This window comes from Festucalex cinctus, chromosome 17, assembly GCF_051991245.1.
Source record: "Festucalex cinctus isolate MCC-2025b chromosome 17, RoL_Fcin_1.0, whole genome shotgun sequence".
NCBI lineage: Eukaryota > Metazoa > Chordata > Actinopteri > Syngnathiformes > Syngnathidae > Festucalex > Festucalex cinctus.
In genome coordinates, this window is record NC_135427.1 from 1,678,264 (window position 1) to 1,695,962 (window position 17,699).

General features: G+C 43.9%; 1 protein-coding gene across 2 annotated transcripts; it reads left to right on the forward strand.

Annotated features, from left to right (window-relative positions):
* The first annotated feature begins 132 nt into the window (after positions 1-132).
* On the forward strand, positions 133-17,588 carry fbrs (fibrosin). 2 transcript variants are annotated; one of them, XM_077502359.1, is made up of 18 exons: positions 133-1,909; positions 3,939-4,115; positions 4,265-4,291; positions 4,413-4,442; positions 4,831-4,879; positions 5,569-5,905; positions 6,608-6,831; positions 6,923-7,218; positions 7,306-7,350; positions 8,093-8,194; positions 9,847-9,930; positions 10,118-10,156; positions 11,171-11,242; positions 11,334-11,487; positions 11,672-11,752; positions 11,935-12,018; positions 12,805-13,024; positions 14,286-17,588. In XM_077502359.1, the coding sequence occupies exons 1-18, from the start codon at positions 1,607-1,609 to the stop codon at positions 15,868-15,870; spliced, it is 3,909 nt and encodes a 1,302-aa protein (XP_077358485.1). In that variant the 5' UTR covers positions 133-1,606; the 3' UTR covers positions 15,871-17,588. The 2 variants fall into 2 exon arrangements, with proteins under 2 accessions (XP_077358485.1, XP_077358486.1); XM_077502360.1 differs by lacking the exon at positions 10,118-10,156.
* The last annotated feature ends 111 nt before the right edge of the window (positions 17,589-17,699 follow it).

A 17,699-nucleotide genomic window follows, 5' to 3' on the forward strand; every position in this document is an offset into this window, starting at 1 on the left:
AAAAGTCCAACTTGACTTAGTACAGCTTCATTTTATCTCAAAACAACACATTTACGCGTGCAAGTACTGTACATGTTCATGTGTTTTGAACGTCTTCTCCCACGCGGTGGCAGTGTGGACAAACACAAGCGTCATCAGGCACCCGTCGTACGGAGGAAGAAGACTTGCGCACACAATGCACTGCACGGCTGACAAGGGTTGCGTCTCCCCGATGTCCACGATACATTTACAATTCCGAGGAAACGTGTGAAAAGGAAGCTGCGGGGGACGCTGCGTCTTCCCCCACACGTTTTTTTTTTTTTTGCACACTATTTTGGCCAGGAGATGGAATCACGAGAAGGGGACACCGGCGACCGGTTGAACTTGTGCTAAACATTGGATCTAAACAGTGAAGGCTGCACTGAGGAGCTGCCCAGCCCGACGGGGGTTGGCCGACACCCTCGTTTATGGAAATCGACACCGAGGCTTCCAATAACGGGCCTTGAATTTTTGTTCCAAGTGATGGAAGGATTTTAGAGCGTGAAGGATTAAAATAGTATTATTACACGAGTGATTGACAACATTGGCTTCGCATTCCTGCAGTTTCATTTGGAGGAAAAAAAAGGGATAAACCCCCGCTAGCTAACAGCTGGATAGGCTAATGCTAACCTAGCTGTGCTGCTAACGTTACGTCTTTCTTTTGATGGGATAGAAACTCAACCATCACTATCGGCTGTCAAACACATCAACAATTGGGAAAAAAAAGAAACATCGACCAGGGAATATTATTCGGCCACGCGTCCGGATGTTAGGTCGAACGCTGCTATCGCGAAAATACGTATTTATTCTTAGGTTGCTGTCTGAATATATTGTGATGTATTGAAGTGAGCCCCGTTCTTGCTATCGGAATTAGCAAATGCTAATTTGCTGAAGTCAACCCCAATCAAGTGTTTGGAGAGTGGTCGCGTTCATAGCCTTAATTGAATCACAATTTGCTAATTAATTTGAGATTTGTGAGTGAGTAATATGGTTTTGACCTAAGAATACAATGTCACGACAGCCAGTGTATTAGCTTTCCAGTATTTGGTTTCTGGGCCTTCCTAACTAGCTAACCGTGTCATTTTTTTTTTTTGTGTTAGCACTGAAACAAATTATCAGCAAATTGTTGACGGAAATGTTAGCTGGCGATGACCTGATTGTCAACACTAAACCCATGTGAGAACGTTTAGTTGGCTTTGTCGTCAATTCAAGCAGGGTTGTCGTTTTTGTTTACATGCTTAATTCGCTTGTTTTGCCAACATCCTTGCTAGCGAGGTAATGTTAGCCATTTAGAAGATGTCTTGATCGTAGTGATTGTTTCACTTCCATTGTGGCGCGTTGAAAATAATTGAAATGACACTCAAATTCCGGCGAAAGAAAGGCCCCGATGCCAATAGACTGTTGTCAAAGGAATTAAAATAGTACTAGCCACTGGTTCAATTAACGCCATTTTGACTGGGGCTCCGAGCGAGGGCCCGGGGGGGCTGGTGTCATCTCTTTGCGGTTAGGTGCCACCTTCCACCGGACCAGGACTTGAACTAAAGTGCCGTTGGCGTCATTGGAGTTGGTCAAAAAGGCTTGGAGGACAATGGAAGGTCCGAGCCGAAGCACTGCATCCAGGCAGAGCCGCCGCTCCCGTTCCCAGCGCGACAGGGAGAGGCGGCGGAGGAGAGTCAACCTGGCCGAGGAGCGGGCCACGTCGCTGTCGTCGGGCTCCGATCGGGAGGATCGCGGGACCAACAGCGTCCTCGGTCCGGGGGAGAAAGAGGGCCGGCCCGGTTTCGGCCGACACAGACCCCCGCGTCGGAGGAAGAGGGAGTCGGTGTCGTGTGAGGAAGACATCATCGATGGCTTTGCTATTGCCAGCTTTGTCAGCTTGGAGGCTTTGGAGGTGAATGTAAATGTGTGCATGTTGACACTAGCTGGCGTTTACTCTACAACCTTTATTGAGTAAGAGTACATTTTCTAAACGAACGAACAAACAAACCAAAAACTAATTGGTCTGCCTGTCACTATATCTCCCTGTCATTGATAGATGAAAATACATTATTTTAATAACATGACAGGATTTTGCAAAAATGTCAGTCCATCAAAGTGTTCAGTCTGGTTGGAATTAAACACTAGTAGTGCTGACCCAGAATTGGATGATGATGGGTTACAGAGAACTAGTTTGTTGTGTTAGGATTTATTTATTTATTTTTATTTTTTTATGTTTTTGTGTGTTATCACTTGTAGAAAATCAGGTTGGAAAACACCTTCACAGTGAGTGAAACAAAGATTTATTTCTCAACATATTTATTTGCCAAGTTAAAAAAACAAAAACATTTTTTCTGTGGCATACTTCATTATTTCTTCGCATAACTAGTTGAGAATTATGGTACCAAGCTACTTACTAAAAGTTAATAATATTGGCCCCAGGATAACTTTTAGTATAACCTCACAAGTTAATTTGAACGTCTCTAAACATTTGCATTGACATTTCAACTTTTATTGCAAACTTGCTGTTCTCCATCTTCATCTTGAATAAACCTTTAATCCGCAACTGTACCAAATGTTCAGGTTCAGTTACAATTGGTGTTTTTAAACAGTCCTCTATCATGTTTGTTGACATTTTGACATCATGAGACAAAAGATGACACCTGACAATTGATCAACAGTTCCTTACCACTGCAAGGTTTCAAACAAGATGTTCTCAGAGTAAAGTGGTCATTGAGCTTAGACTGTTGCAGAGTGTCATCAGCAGGTTGCAATAGAGATACAAAAAGAATGGAAGAGTCACAGAAAGCCATATAAGTTGAAGTCCTTGGAAGTTTTCACAGATCAAACATCTGTCGTGAATTCTGCCTTTCAGAGTACTGCAAGTTGTGCAAAAAGTACTGAAACATTGAACAATTGGAGGTCAAATTAAATTCACCTGTAAAAGTGACATCATGAAATTTCGCTCAAAGCCCAATATCCCCAACTTTTGGAGAGTAGTGTATGCGTGAGGTGTTTTGTTTATCTCTTCCCATCGCACCCATTATTCTTGAACTCCTCAACTCTGACACCATTCCTTGGTTGGAAATTACAATTCATTCAGTCAGGCCACTGATGGCTTGTGGAGAGGCCTCAATTATTCATGCGCTCATTCCGGGAGGTGTTGATAAGCTGCCAAATGGCTTTGTAAGAAAAATGCTTGTGAAATGATCCACACCAGTTTGTGTATTTGAATAGGAGTGTCACTGTCAAAACACTCCCGCCACCAGTTTTTAATGTTGAATGTTTCTCATTTTTAAACATAGATTTTGAGTGTATTGAACTAGTGATCGTCAATAGTTGGAAATCATGAGTCCATTTATTGACTAATACATAAGAGGAGGGGCCATAAATCGTTGATTGATTTGAACAGACTGGTGGGCGGAAAAGGGTTACTGTCAGTCTTGATGCTAATTACAGCCAATCAGAGTGTTACCCTGGAGACAGGTACAAGCAGTGGCTCGGGAGCCTTCATCAGCTGCGTTTCAACTGGTCTGAGTAGACCTAAATGCATATCAGAGAGATCGATTTCAATGAAGAACGGCACTTCTGGATGGTGCTTGTGTCATGTAATACAATTCTGGTTTTATTTATTTGACAATAGTGCACCTTTCAAAAGGACGTTTAGGGCGTGTTTGTCTACAGTGGTGACGGAAAAAAAATGACTAATTGACAATCGGGTCAACGTTTAATAGCTGGTTATTTTTCATCATGAATGTTTGAGGGGACAGAATGTGCACACGCCACATCCCAAAATGCAACATTAGCCTTCTACTTCATGTCGAGGGTTTTGTTTTTGTGATTGTTCAGTGCAGAAACATGACACTTTACAGTGATAATTCAGCTTTTACTTTGCCTTCTTTGTCTCCTCTTTGAGCTTCCCCAAATGAATTTGTTCCCCTCAGATGGACTGCTCTATGAAGCCCAGCCAGCACAACGACATGCTGGGTAGGAGGAACAAGGGCAAGAGGGGTCCGGAGGAGAATGGCGGGGGGCCGCTATCCGAGCCGGAGGAAGGCGTTCCGCACAGCTACTCCAGCAGCTGTTGGAACAAGAGTAGGAACAAGAGGCGGAAGATCGAGGTGAGAAAAAAAATCTTTTAGGCTCTGGTGACCTGTCAGCTGAGTTCACAGTGTGCATAGATGGAATGTTTAGCTTAATTGCTATTCCGCGAAAGCAGTAAGTGACATTTTAAACCATTGGAACCACTAAAATGTCTTTTCTGCCCTAGGGACACCCTTTGGAGACTGGCTACATTGTAAGTGTCAAGTTAAGCATCGAACATAATGTAGAAACATTTTTTTGCGGACCAGTTTGATTATCTGATCTATGTTTTGCGAATAACTTTTTTTTTTTTTTTAAACCTCACTTTGTTTCAGTGTGACACAGAGAGTGATGCTGGTGACAAGGTATGTGCAACACTGACTCACCTGTCAGATTCTGACAGTCTGATAACCGTGTGCAAAAAAATATTGCGGATTCATGTTACCAGGTTTTATAAATTACAAGTACAGCTCCAAAATGCATTCATGTAAAATGTTTGGGTAAATATTTTTTTTTTATATATTGAATGTTTTCCAAAGTTGCATTTGGAAAGGTATAAGAAACTAATTTTGTTGCGGGGGGATTCATTCAAAGTATGCTGCGACATAGAAATACTTACTTCTCAGGCACAAACCTCAGTTTCCTGCTTGACAATTTGAGATCACCTCATTCATATCATTTTTTTGTACCGTTAATTAAGCAATTCCTGGCATTTTAGACATTTAGTGTAATAAGTTTCTTTGTTTTTTCAAGGCCTCGGACCATGACATGGATCCAGTGTTCACAGTCAGCACCAGAAAAGGTTGGTGGATCATTATGTACTGCACCCACATGACTGGAATCCACACCAGTATAACCATTACCTGATGCACGAGGTTAAATTTAGATCTGACGAGATGATTGTAATGCAGCAAGGGAATTTTTTTTTTTTTTTTTTTTTAAACAGGAAACTGGCATATTTCCATAAAAACATTCTCACCAGTAGACAAACTGGTTTACTGAATAATATATTTGATGACCGATGTAACCATTAGCCACATATTTCTTTCACGTGTGACGTATCCAACCGCAGTGACCTTTTACAAACCGGCGCCCCATCTTGTTGACTGAGCTCTGGAAATTAATCTCTTCAAGTCTTTTTCCAGGGCACTTTTTGAAGCACAAAGGCAAACAGAGCCTTTGCGGGTGTGAGTGCCAAAATGTGGAACCAACTGCAAAAGTACTGTTTTCAAATGGAGGGAAGTAAAATGAAAAGTTGTTAGAAAAATAGATACAAGGTACAGATACCTGAAAAATCTGCTCTATTTGAACCCGATTACTTTCCTTTTTATATCCTGTGTCTTTTAAATGAATGGTACAACATTTGGTCATGGCTGTGGTTTTATTAAAAAAAAAATATATATATATATATATTTGAATTGGATGCTGGAGTAGGTGAAAGAAGGCCACCTGCTTGACACTAAATTTCTTTTTGTTTTTTTTTCCTTCAAGTTGTTGAGCCTCCTCCCTCAACCGTGGGCAAAAGCTGCCCGGGCATGCCAGCGCGGAGTGCTGTCCCGCGCTTGATGGTGACGCCCAGAGTGTCTGGCCTGGAGCGCAGTCAGGAGAAAAGCCTGGAATCGCATTTCCCAGAGGCCGTTTCGTCTTCTACCTCTTCCGCCTCATTCTCGCGCCTGACTTCCTGCTCGCCGGCCTCAGCGGCGGGGCCGGTCCCCAGGCCCGGCGCCGTCAACGGCAATGGCGGCCGCCACCACAACGGCAGCCCCCCGCTGTCCAAACCGAAGCCCTTCCTCACCTTGCCGGGACGGTCTCACGCCCTTTACAACAGGTTTGTTTTGCTTAAATGTTAACTTGAACATCCGCAGACAGAGGGTGGGAAATTCGAACCCAAATCCAGTCTGAAAACAATTTTAACTCATTTGCTCCCCAAAACGTACAAATACGTTCTATTTTAAATGTATTGTGTCCCAAAGACGTGTTTATATGTTTTAAATGTTTTTGTTTTTTTTTATGCTAGAGCATACAGAAGGCTTTGATGCAGCCTCTCAAAAGTAGAGAACTGGTGAAAAAAGGTAGTAATTACAAAAACGGGCAGCAGGTGGCAGGATATTATAATAGCTCAACCACAGCCATGATGAAAAGAAGCTGTTTCCCCACAATTCTAAGCAGATGTGTGAATAATGATGAAACTTAGCTATATTCTAATGCTAATTGCTGCAAAACGGAAACAGATAGAAATATACTTGTTTTTCCCGATGAAAGAAGAGACTCTAATTTTTCTTTTGGTAGGTTCTATGTTTTTATAGCAATAGAACACAATATTCTATGGGCCTTGCAAAATCAGTCAAAATCCAGCAAAACAGCCCTGAGCGAAGGGGGTTGCTTCAGTGAAAATGGCTGGCACTGAATGAGTTAACTATTTAAATTGTTAAAAAGAGAAGCTTTATGTTGCGCCTGAGTCAAGTCATATGACTTGAGTCCTTCACCTGTGGTTACTAATGGCAAAAGTGGCTCTTGTTTTGGTCTCCAGGAGCAACACCCCAGTCAAGCCTGCATCTGTTGCCTCGTCTTCATCTTCCATGCGCCCTCCAACTCCTTCCACCAGTGTGTCCATGTCCTACATCCGGGGCGCAGGGTCCTCGGGGCCCCTCCGACCTCCATCTCGGGCCAACCCGGGGCCCTTGTTTACTTCCTCACCAGGCCTGCCTCCCCCTCCCCCTCTACTACAGGGCCCTTCTCACTCATCAGCAGCAGGTACAGTCAAAATGAAAGGGCCACCTTACTCGCTTTCAAAATGAGAAAGCGATTTTAATAGTTTCTCACACTGTAACGCGATCCACCACAGACCAGGAAATGCTGCGGCAGAATTTGAACTCTCACTTCCTGAACGCACAAGAGCGCGAGGGCAGACGGAGCGCTCCGGGGGCCGAAGGCAGTAACGCCGCCGTGGGTCGCTCTACTCCCGGAGCGGCGTCAGCGTCCAGTTCCACGCCGGGATCGACGGGCCGGACGTCCCAGAACCAGCCCAGCGTCCAGCCGCTGGCCTACCAGTTCCATCAGCACAACCACCAGCACCAACATACGCACACGCACCAACACTTCACGCCCTTCCTGCACCCCACCGCCACCGCTCCGCCCCTGGTGAGGAGCATCCTTGTCATATGTCAAATTCCAGTCTGTCTGGAATTTGGAATGAAATCCATGTTTGTGTTGTTTTTGCCTTTTCAGTTTGATAAGTACCCCAGCAAAATGGAAGGGCTGTATCGGCATCCTGTAAGTCGCACTGATGACACAAAAAAAATATTTGACCTATATACTTTTATTTATTTTTTTTACTTATTATTATCACACCTATATATTGTGAATCACCAAGCTAATTTTAATATGGACTACCCAGGTATGCAATTTTGATGCTGTGGTTTGCAAATAAACTGACAATTTATGCTCAAACTTTACAATCTGACTGGATTACAACAATTATGCAATGAAGAGTCAGCCAGAATTTCTCCACAGCGAATGCTGACTCATCACCATATATTGCAAATATTTGATTTCAGTTATTGTTGCCAAAGGTGGCACAGCAATTTATTATGTACAGAGGCCAAATACTTCACACTTTCACAGAGGGCCAGATACGTTGTTATATTTACTTGAGTTGTATGTGAAATATTTAACTCATTCTCTCCCAATAACGTATAAATACGTTCTATTTTAAATGTATTAAGTGTCCCAAAGACGTGTTTATACGTTTTTATGTTTTGTTTTGTTATTTTAATGCTAGAGCATACAAAATCCTTTGATGCAGCCTCTCAAATGTAAATTATGGGTAAGAAAAATGGTTAATTACAAAAACGGCTAGCAGGTGGCAGAAGAGTATAAGAGATCAACCAGGGCCATGATGAAAACAACTTCACAAAAAACAACTTCATTGAAAATGGCTGGGAGTGACTGAGTTAAATGTAATATGCAACATCAGACAGGAATCAAGTGGTCATGAATATGTCTGTCATGACAGTTCTTCCCGCAATACCCGCCGCCGCCCTCAGTGCCCAATATCCAGCCTGTGATTCCTCCCACCGGGCCTTTCAGCTCCTTGCAAGGAGCATTCCAGCCAAAGGTGAGAAGAACTTTTAACGTCTTTCATCCCTGCTGTGAACTTATCCTGAGTGATGCGATCATGAGGAATCCGGCTGAATCTGGCCTCGTGTTGATAACGTTTTGACACAGTTGAACATTTTTGGTGGGGGTAAAAAAGGAGGAGGTGTCCTCTTTAAGTTTTGGAAGGAGTGTGAAAGTAAAGATCCAATCTAATTCCGTATTGCTGAATCATCCGATCACTCAAGGATGCATGTTGAGACCTGGTCTAGACACTTGATACTGGCATCATTTTGGGCTGCGTCATGTGGCTTTGAAATGAAATATGTTTCCCCGACACTTAAAGAAGAAGTTAACCCCCCCCAAAAAATTAACACTACTACGTTCTATGCAGCCTCACGAGTCTAAATACGGTATTTTGGTTAATACTGCATTAATTGAGTATGAGTAAAGCAGCAAAATCCAGCAGATTTGATCAATATCAGAAGGCGGCCATTTTGCCGCTTGCTGTCGACTGAAAATGACTTCCCAGTTGCTGAGGTAACAACCAATCACAGCTCAGCTTCAGGTGAGCTGTGATTGGTCGTTGCCTCAGCCCTGAGCAACTGTGATGTCATCTTCAGTCGACAGCTGAGATGGATTAAAAACGGCTGGATTTTGCTGCATAACTCGCATTCCACGAGTGTAATATTCATCAGACTAGTGAGGTCACATATAACATATTATTGTCAAGAAATGTTTAAAGGGATACTTGCCTCATTGAACAACTTTCAGCAGTGAAAAGTTAATATTTTGTTCAGAATGAATTTGATAACTTAATTAATTTTCATGTTCAATTAATACCTTTAAAAAGTAATTTCTCTCCTTGCTGTCGACTGAAGATGAAACCAGCTGTGCTGAGGAAGTAGCAAACGACCAATCATGGCTCACCTGTTTCCTGGTTTTGGTCAGTATACTGAGCCATGATTGGTGATTACCTACTTTCTCAGCACAGGTGATGTCATCATCAGTCGACAGCAAATAGAAAAATCCATTTTTAAAGGTACTAATTGTACATGAAAAATAATGAAGTTACCACATTAGTTTTAGACAAAATATTAACTTTTTACTGCTGAAAATGGCTCAATGAGTCAAGTATCCCTTGAAGGGTGACTTTAACTTTAATGGAAATCGTAAATAACAATGACATTCTATAATATACTGTATGGTGGAATGTTATGTTCGTTATGAATTTGAAAATAAAAAATAAAAAAAAATACTTGTTTGTATATCGCTGGTGTTGAGCCAAAATCTCATACGTCACAATTTGTTAAATTTCGTATTTTTTTTTTAAAACATCTATACTGTTGATCAGTCCACATGTGTGGGTGTTATTTTTACAAATTATTGACCAATCTAAATTGTTGAGAATGGCTTGATCTCTGATGGTGCAATGTTAATGGTTGAACAAACATGCCCTTTTGGGGGTCTCCTGAAAAGTGACTATTTTGGAGCTGCAAGGTGTAATATGTTCTTTATCGTGTATTTTCACTAATGGTGAATGCTCTGGAACGTAACCAGGGAATCGATGTAATCGCCTAGCTCGACTATCAGTTTGTATTGCAAGTGTAGATGTGAGAAGTTATTGACTCACTGGTTTGCGGGCGGTGCTTGACGACTTGTTTTGTGCGACAGCCTCTTGTCCCTCAGGGAACCGGTCCGGATCTGAGCGCTCGCCTCGGGGTCGTGCCGCACCATCTGCAGCCCAAAGATCACCGGGTACGAACCGCCTTGTTTGTCAAGTCAATCTTGTCGTTTCTGGAGCGTTCACATTTTGTATTGCATCACAATATGTGGCCCGTCAGGTTGTTTGTACTTCAACCTAAGACAAATAAAGTTTTTTTTTTCCTATGCAGTGTGAGAGATGTGGATTAAAAGTGGTTTTTACAACTGTGCTCTCTCGTAGCTAACTGATCCATTCGGGACATCGTTGAAAATCAGTAATGTAAGCACAAACAGATGTTTTGAATGCACTGGCTCAGCTTATCTTTACTTTCTCACTGCTTCATTCACGCCGCACTAACCTCACACATGTTGGCTCGCTAATGCTCGTCCAATTGTTAGATATTTCATATTTCATAATGCTCTGACTTCTCCTGTCCCCACTATGGCCGCTCTCACTTGTAGTAGTAAAAAGATGTTGAGGATGACTTATAAATGTGCATTGAGGACTAGTGAATTAGCCAGGGGTGGGCAAAGTATGGTTCAGGGGCCACATACGGCGCACAATATTATTAACCTAGCACACAGAGCATTATTTATTTATTTATTTATTGGATTTATCTATTTTTTTTCTCCCTCATTAAGTATTTTTTTCTTGATTTTTAGAAGTATTTACTGTGTTAAATAATTGATTGATTTGTTGTGTATAATAAAATAAAGTTTAATCAAATAAAAATAAAAAAATAAAAATTTCAAATGTTTTATGGATGTATCAAATTAATTATAAAAACAAGAACAAATTATAAATAATAAAAATTTTCTATTTTGGATTTGTTTATTGTGTAATTGTTTAAGTAAAATTTCAAAATTATACAATAAAATGAATTGGAATGCATTATTATTTTCACAAAAAAATACATAATAATAATAATAATAATAATATATATTTTTTGAAGCACCTTTCAGGACACTCAAGGTCGTACAAACATAAAACCAAATAAAATCAATCAATTAATTAATTAATTAAAATCAATTAAGCAAGGTAAAAATAGATAAATGATAAAGAAACATAGAGAAACATAATGTAAAAGGTCTAGTTATAGTTAGATTTTTTTAAAACCTCAATCTTTGATTGACATGGCCCAATGTTTTCAAAATCAAACCTTTGAGAACCCTTGAGAACTCAAGTTTGCCCATCCTTGGAGTAGACAGACAGACAACCAATCATGTCTAAGACCATGTAATTAAAGACGAGATTGATTGATTAACAAAGAAAACTTGTTTTTGTGGCATGCAGAAACCTGGAAAATGGTGTGCTATGCATGTATACGTGGCCTGGATGATCCTGAGCCATCAGAAGAAAGTAAAGGTACGTCACTATCGTAAAAACACTTCGACACCATCGCCAAAACAGAGGTTTGATTTTTCACCGTAATCTTTTTTTTTTTTTCCCCCCGCAGCTGATGCAGGCAGATCCTCACAAGTTGGACTTCCGCAATGACCTGCTGGCTCGTCTTCCTGGAGCCGGTGGACTCGGCCCCATGGGGCCCATCGGAGGCCCCCTGCCTCCAAATCACGACCTGACCAGACCGCCCAGTCTCTTCTCAGCGACAGGTGAAGCCAGCCAACCACCACTTGTACATTTGATGTGCATTTCCCAATTTACCGTGATTGATTGATTGACATTCATCTCTACTGCTGCAGTTAGTTCAAAATTCAGACTTGGAAGTATTTAAAAAAAATTGCTTCTTCACTATTTGATGGTTGCTGTCTTTAGACTCATGTTACCTTCTTGCAGGTGCAGTCAATCCGTCCTCGGCTCCTTTCATCGCCCCATCAGCACCGCACTCGTCTTTCCTCGCTCCAGCTGCACATTTGGGTAAGAGTGGCGTCTTAATTGTACGGTGTTGTTTTAATTCACTCATTTGAAAGATTCACTGGCTAGCTATTGGGGTTGCGTTGCGGTCTAAATAAAAGGAATCTGTTTAACGTCAGCATAGAAAGCCAGTGGAGAGGAATTCGAAACAGTAATCTTGATGCATATGTGCGTGCACATTTTAGATCCATACGGCCGATCTCAACCCTTTACACCGCTGGGAGCCCTCGGTTCTGGTGCCTTTGGAGGACTCGGAAGCCCAACGCTTGGTCAGTCTCATCGAGTTGGCTTCTGCTTGACTTTAATAAACCTCACACTGGCCTCATCTTGATAAAAAAAAAAAAAAAAAAAAAAAAAAAAAGCAAGCTGTAGGAGTGATTCTTATGTCACATACTTGCTGTTTTATACCAGCTCAGTCACGAGTTGTGGGGGATATGCTCCAGACCCACTAGCAATAGGTGAAACGTCATTTTTTTTAAATGTAGTTTTACCCCTCCCACAGGCACATTTAAACATTCTATAACACTTCAACTTTTTAAATAATTCCGTAGCACCTTCTCTCACTTTCTTGCTCATGTAGTTTTCCAAATTAGAGGCTAGGTGTGCTTGCTTCTAGTTGGTTGTAGTGAATGTAAAACAGACATAGAGGGGAAAAAATTAACCATTGTGTATTTAAACAGCAAAACATTCAGTCTACCTATATATTAACTCATTCACTACCATTGATGTGTATATCCGTCAATGGCAGTGAATGAGTTAAGTCAATTCCATTCCCATTGACGTGTATATCCGTCAATGGCAGTGAATGAGTTAAAATAAAATCTTCTATCATAATGCTAACATACAGTATAATGCAAAAGACCACAAGATATGCTAACAGAAATTAGCATATATGTTACGATAATTCTAAATCTTCAAACTCAGACTTGCCGGGATACTGTCAAAACCCATAAAGAAAACAATCGCTTAAAGAATTGGTGATATCGCAAGGCCACAGTGTAATGTATATCCAAAAGACATGAATTCAAAAGTAACAGACAAACTTTGGTTTGCAGCGGGCTCCATGTTCGGTCCCAAGGACCCACCTGCCAGCGTGGTGGGGAGCTTGTCCAATGCTTCCAACCACCACGACCCGTGGAACCGTCTCCACGGCACGCCGACGGGCTTCCCGGCGGGCCCCAGCTGGGCCAAAGGAGGCGACAAGCGAGACGAGAGGGAGCGCGCCAAGGACGGCGAGCGGAGAGACATGCCGCACATCAAAGACGAAAAGGACAGGTAGGATAATCCCGATTTTAATATCGACTAAATGCTTTGACAGCTGTTTTGAATTGGCAGTTGGATTATGAGGAGGGGATCTTCTCTTGACCCAAAAACTCATTCACTCCCAACCATTTTCACTTAAGTGTTTTCCTGGATTTTGACTGATTTTTCAAGGCCCGCCCGCAAAATATGTTCTATTGCTATAAAAATATGGAACATACCAAAAGAGAGATTAAAGTCTCTTCTTGTATCAGGAAAAAAACAATATATTCCTATCTCTTTCCGCTGTGCAGCAATTAGCAATAGAACATAGCTAAGTTTCACAGTTTTTCACAATTCTGCTTAGAACTGTGGGGAAATCAGCTTGTTTTAACATGGCCTGGTTGATCTCTTATACTCTGCTGCCACTCAACCATTTTCTGCAGTTGAGAGACTGCATCAAAGCATTCTCTATGCTCTGGGGGGGGGGGAAACAAAACAAAACGTATAAGTACGTCTTTGGGACACTTAAAACATTTAAAATATGACGTATTTATACGTTTTTGGGAGCAAATGAGTTAAAGGACCCGTAGACTGAAAATGCATTTTAGTGGGGTTTTCTATCATTAACAGGCATCCCTGGCCTGTCTACAATCCAACCAGGTGACATCTTTAGCTTTCTCCTCCTTTCTAAAACATGTGCTTCAAACGGGCAGATTAAACTTCCGTGACTTGGTGACGTCAGTAAGACACGGAAGTGCACTTGTGTTATTCATAACCGCTTGGAAATGTCCACAAGTATTCGCGGCAAATCAGATTCATTCACGGCAAGATAACGCTCGTAGGAGAGTTGCCAGTTATGGCAAACTAACGCTATAGACTCTGCTGTAACATTATGCTACTGTTTATTACGGTAAAACGTTACACCACTTTTCCACATATTAAAATAGTTCTAAAATGTGTAAAAGACATGTCTGCCTGGCTCAAATTGGTACGGTTGTACCACACTGCTTTTGCTCGCCATGGCCAGCTGTTTCCATTCACAACATTAGCACATGGCTAGCGGAGCCTAAATCACAGCCCCTTCGAGAGAGATGGGCGTGGCCTGGTGCAACTATTTACATAAAAGTGGCACGTCCCTAAAACAGGCTGTTTGGGACAAAGTGTTTTTTGTCTGATTTGGGGACAGCAAAAATATTACATCCAAAGTCAATTTTGACGAATGCATGTCACAGTGGTGACACTATTTTAGTATGAGGAAAAGTTGAATAATATGGGACCTTTAACTGTTTTGCAGAGACAACACGCTGTATGGCCGTCCACCTGTGAGGATGTCTCCTGTGGCGCCCTCCTTCAAGCCCCGCAGTAGCACCCCCATCTCCCACATCAACGGCCACAGCAGCTCCCTGGTCGGCGCAGGCGGGCCCGTCGAGGACTTGACTCGCAGTCTGAGCAGAGACAGAGAACGCGAGCGGGACCGAGACGGGGACAAGAGGCTGCCGCCTACGACAGTGTCTTCGCGGGGACTTCCCCACGCCTCTTCCACTTTAGTAGCGGACAGGGACAGGCCGCGTTCTTCCTCGTCCTCCGTGCTCAACACCCCGCCGCCCGCCATCCGCTCGGCACAATCGCCACTCGACCTTTACCCCCGCCCGCTCGGCCCGGCGCACGTCCATCACAGCGAACACTCCCAAAGAGACGGCGGCCTCCCCGCATCCTCGGCGGCTTCTGCCTCCGTCGCGTCTTTATCTCAGGCGAAGAAGTCTGATCGGACCACAACGCCCGTCTCCAAGCCCCCTCTCCTCCTGGCGCCGGTTAAAGTGAAGGAGGAGCGCAAAGAGGAGCCAGAGCACATCCCCATCTCCCTGCCCGCCCCGCAAATCAACAACACTTTCGAGCGCCCCAACAGCCACCCACACCACCACAGCTCCGGTACGCCCTCATCTTCTCTCTCACTGACTCCCACCCCGGGTGTCCCCCTCCCTCCACCCACTCCGAACCCGCCTTCCCATCTTTCCCTGCTGGATCGCTCCCGGGCGATCGAAGCCTATTTGGGTAGTGCGGCAGGTTCCGGTTTGGTCGTGGGCCCGAGCGGGGAGCGTTTCACCCACGGGACCCACCAGGGGCCGTCGCAAGGGCCACACAGCTTCACGTGGGATCCCTGGAGGGAGCTTGCAGCCCAACAGCATCAGCAACATCGAAGGGAGGCGATGGCACTTCGATCCGACCCGCACCTCGCACTGCGTTCTGATCCCCACTTGGCGCGACTCCTCCAGCACCAGCGCCTCCTGGAGGCGGAGAGGGCGGCGGCGGTTGCGGCGGCGACCGCGCCTCACCACCCTTCCACGTCCACCGCCTCCAACCAAGCGGTCCGCCAGGAGATCGCCCTCATGGCCCACCACTTTGACCGGCCTCACCAGCTGGGACCGCCGGGAGGGGGTCTGATGGACGAGGAGCAGCGCGCACAAATCCTACGGGAAGACTTTGAACGGGCGCGCTTCTTCGGCATGCACCCCCACCTCCAGCCCAGCTCCCACCTCTCCAGCCCCTCTCACGCTGCTACCGCTGCTCACCTGGAGCAGATGCACCCTGGCCTTCTGTCCCACCACCTGCCTCCGGCGGCCGCCGCCGCCGCTGCCGCCGCCTCGCAGCATCACGCGTCTCTGTACCCACGTCTGGGCCCGCTCAACGCACACCACGTGCCCAATGGCATCCTGGCGAAAACGCCCGCAGGTTTGGTGGGAGCTCTGTCAATGGGGGCGCCGCCGCCCCTCATTCCGTCCATTACCAGCCGGGCGTCCACGCCGCCACGCGGTTCCAGACTGATGGGCCCCGGGGAGCTGGCGCTGTACGGCGCCCACAAAGACGGCGAGTCCAGATAGTACAGGTTGAAGGAGATGAAGGGAAATGTCAGGATCACTGTGCTGCTCGCTAACGCAGTCTCTCACACCACAAAGTAGTCCCAGCGAGCGGAGCCGAGCTGCTGGTAGAGATGCAAGACTCACCGAGGTGTTACCAGTGCAATTTAGACTACATTATTGAGAGCCGTTTAAGCTTTATCCTGGATATCCATCTTAGCATTTATGTACTAGTATGCTCTTTGTCCGCACAAGTAAGACAATTCATTCTTAGGATTCGATATGGTTAAAGATCCAAAACTGCACTTGACAACTGCGTGCTACAAAAGAGCTCTCCTATTAGCACTAATAGTGCACGGTTTTGCCTCAGTACATGTACTTGTCCTACTAGTATGCCAAAGGTGTCCTATTGAGAGGACTAAGATCATACTAGGACATGGACCATAACACATTCACTGCCATAGACGGCTATAGACGTCAAAGATTAATTTTTACTGTGCTGGCAGTGAATGAGTTAAAAGGACATCAAATGAATAGCCAAACAGCTAAATTCAGTATCCTATTTGGTTGTCTTCCTAGTAAGGACAAAGTGTAGTCGTACATAGACTTTAAGATGGATAGGAAATATTTCGAATGAATGCTCAAACGGCTTTCCATGCTACATCCTGTGCATCTATTTTTATTATTTTCTGTGGGCAGTTGGTTACTGCAGGGCCGTCGTCGGCGGCACACTTTTTGTTGACTTTTCAACAAGCCTTTTTCCGCGTGGATCAGCAGTGACTTCCAGAGGCATGAGCACCTGAAAACATGTCAAGAATTCAGATTCTCGTAGGGTCGGGTCTCATAATCCGTAAAAAGTGGTGCTGGGGAGGAGGGTGTGTAAACATGAAAAGGCTAAAAATGGCACGCCGTGTTTGTGTGTATGTTTGTCGTCGTGAAAAGACAGAATACTGATGAGACCAATCCATGAGTCAGTATTGTACCTCAGTTTCTTGCTTTACCCCCCAAAAAATCCAAAAACCCCAAAGCCTCAGCGTCATGGAACATGAGATTCATCCTTTTTCGGTTTGTTTTTGGGCTTGTTTAGTTCCCCGAGGATGGATGGCGAAATGAACTGTGCAACGCTGTGTTGACTCGCACAACGTTTTAGAGCTTCCTCCGTTTCCCACTCTCCTCTGGACGATACGATCAGGACCAGATTATAGTAGTCTAGACAAAATGCCTTTGTAATTATTATTCTCAACATTATCTTCTATAATAATAAATATATTCACTGTTATGTTATTGTCATTGTTTCAGGTATGCACCAGTACTCTCTCTCTCTCCCCCCAGGTAGTAATACTGCACATCACGCGAAAGGCTTGCTTCACACTAAAGGTCGAAATGCTGGTGAAGTGCAGCCTTTGGACTCTTTAAGGATCTCATCTATGCCTTTATTGCGCTCACAGGGAGATTTGACTGTGTGCCCTTGCTTTGTGTGTTCTATCCATTTGGGACGATGTTGTGTAGAACCTTGTACAGTAAGATTTGGAAACAGTTTGTGTCGCTGACTAACAAATAAGTTATATACATGGATGAGTGGGACATCTGCTGAAGAACTGAAAAGGCATACGAAGGACATCCACAGTGGACGTACTGAGAGGGGAAAGAATGGGTCGATTATTTTAATATGACCATTTTATACCTTTCCAATCCCTCCCCTAGAGACCACAAAGATGAATTATTAAATGAACTGTTGTTTACTCTTGTGTGGGTCTTTTGTTATACTATTGTAAATTGAAGGATTAAATGGATTCAGTCAAGGAAGTAAAGAAAGGAATAAATGTCTACGTTAATGAGTAAAATGTGTGTAC

Coding starts and splice junctions, on each gene's coding strand:
- fbrs (XM_077502359.1), top strand. CDS start 1,607: ATGGAAGGTCCGAGCCGAAGCACTGCATCCAGGCAGAGCCGCCGCTCC. Junction 8,195..9,846: donor AAGGAGCATTCCAGCCAAAG/GTGAGAAGAACT, acceptor TTTGTGCGACAG/CCTCTTGTCCCTCAGGGAAC. Junction 9,931..10,117: donor TGCAGCCCAAAGATCACCGG/GTACGAACCGCC, acceptor GCTCTCTCGTAG/CTAACTGATCCATTCGGGAC.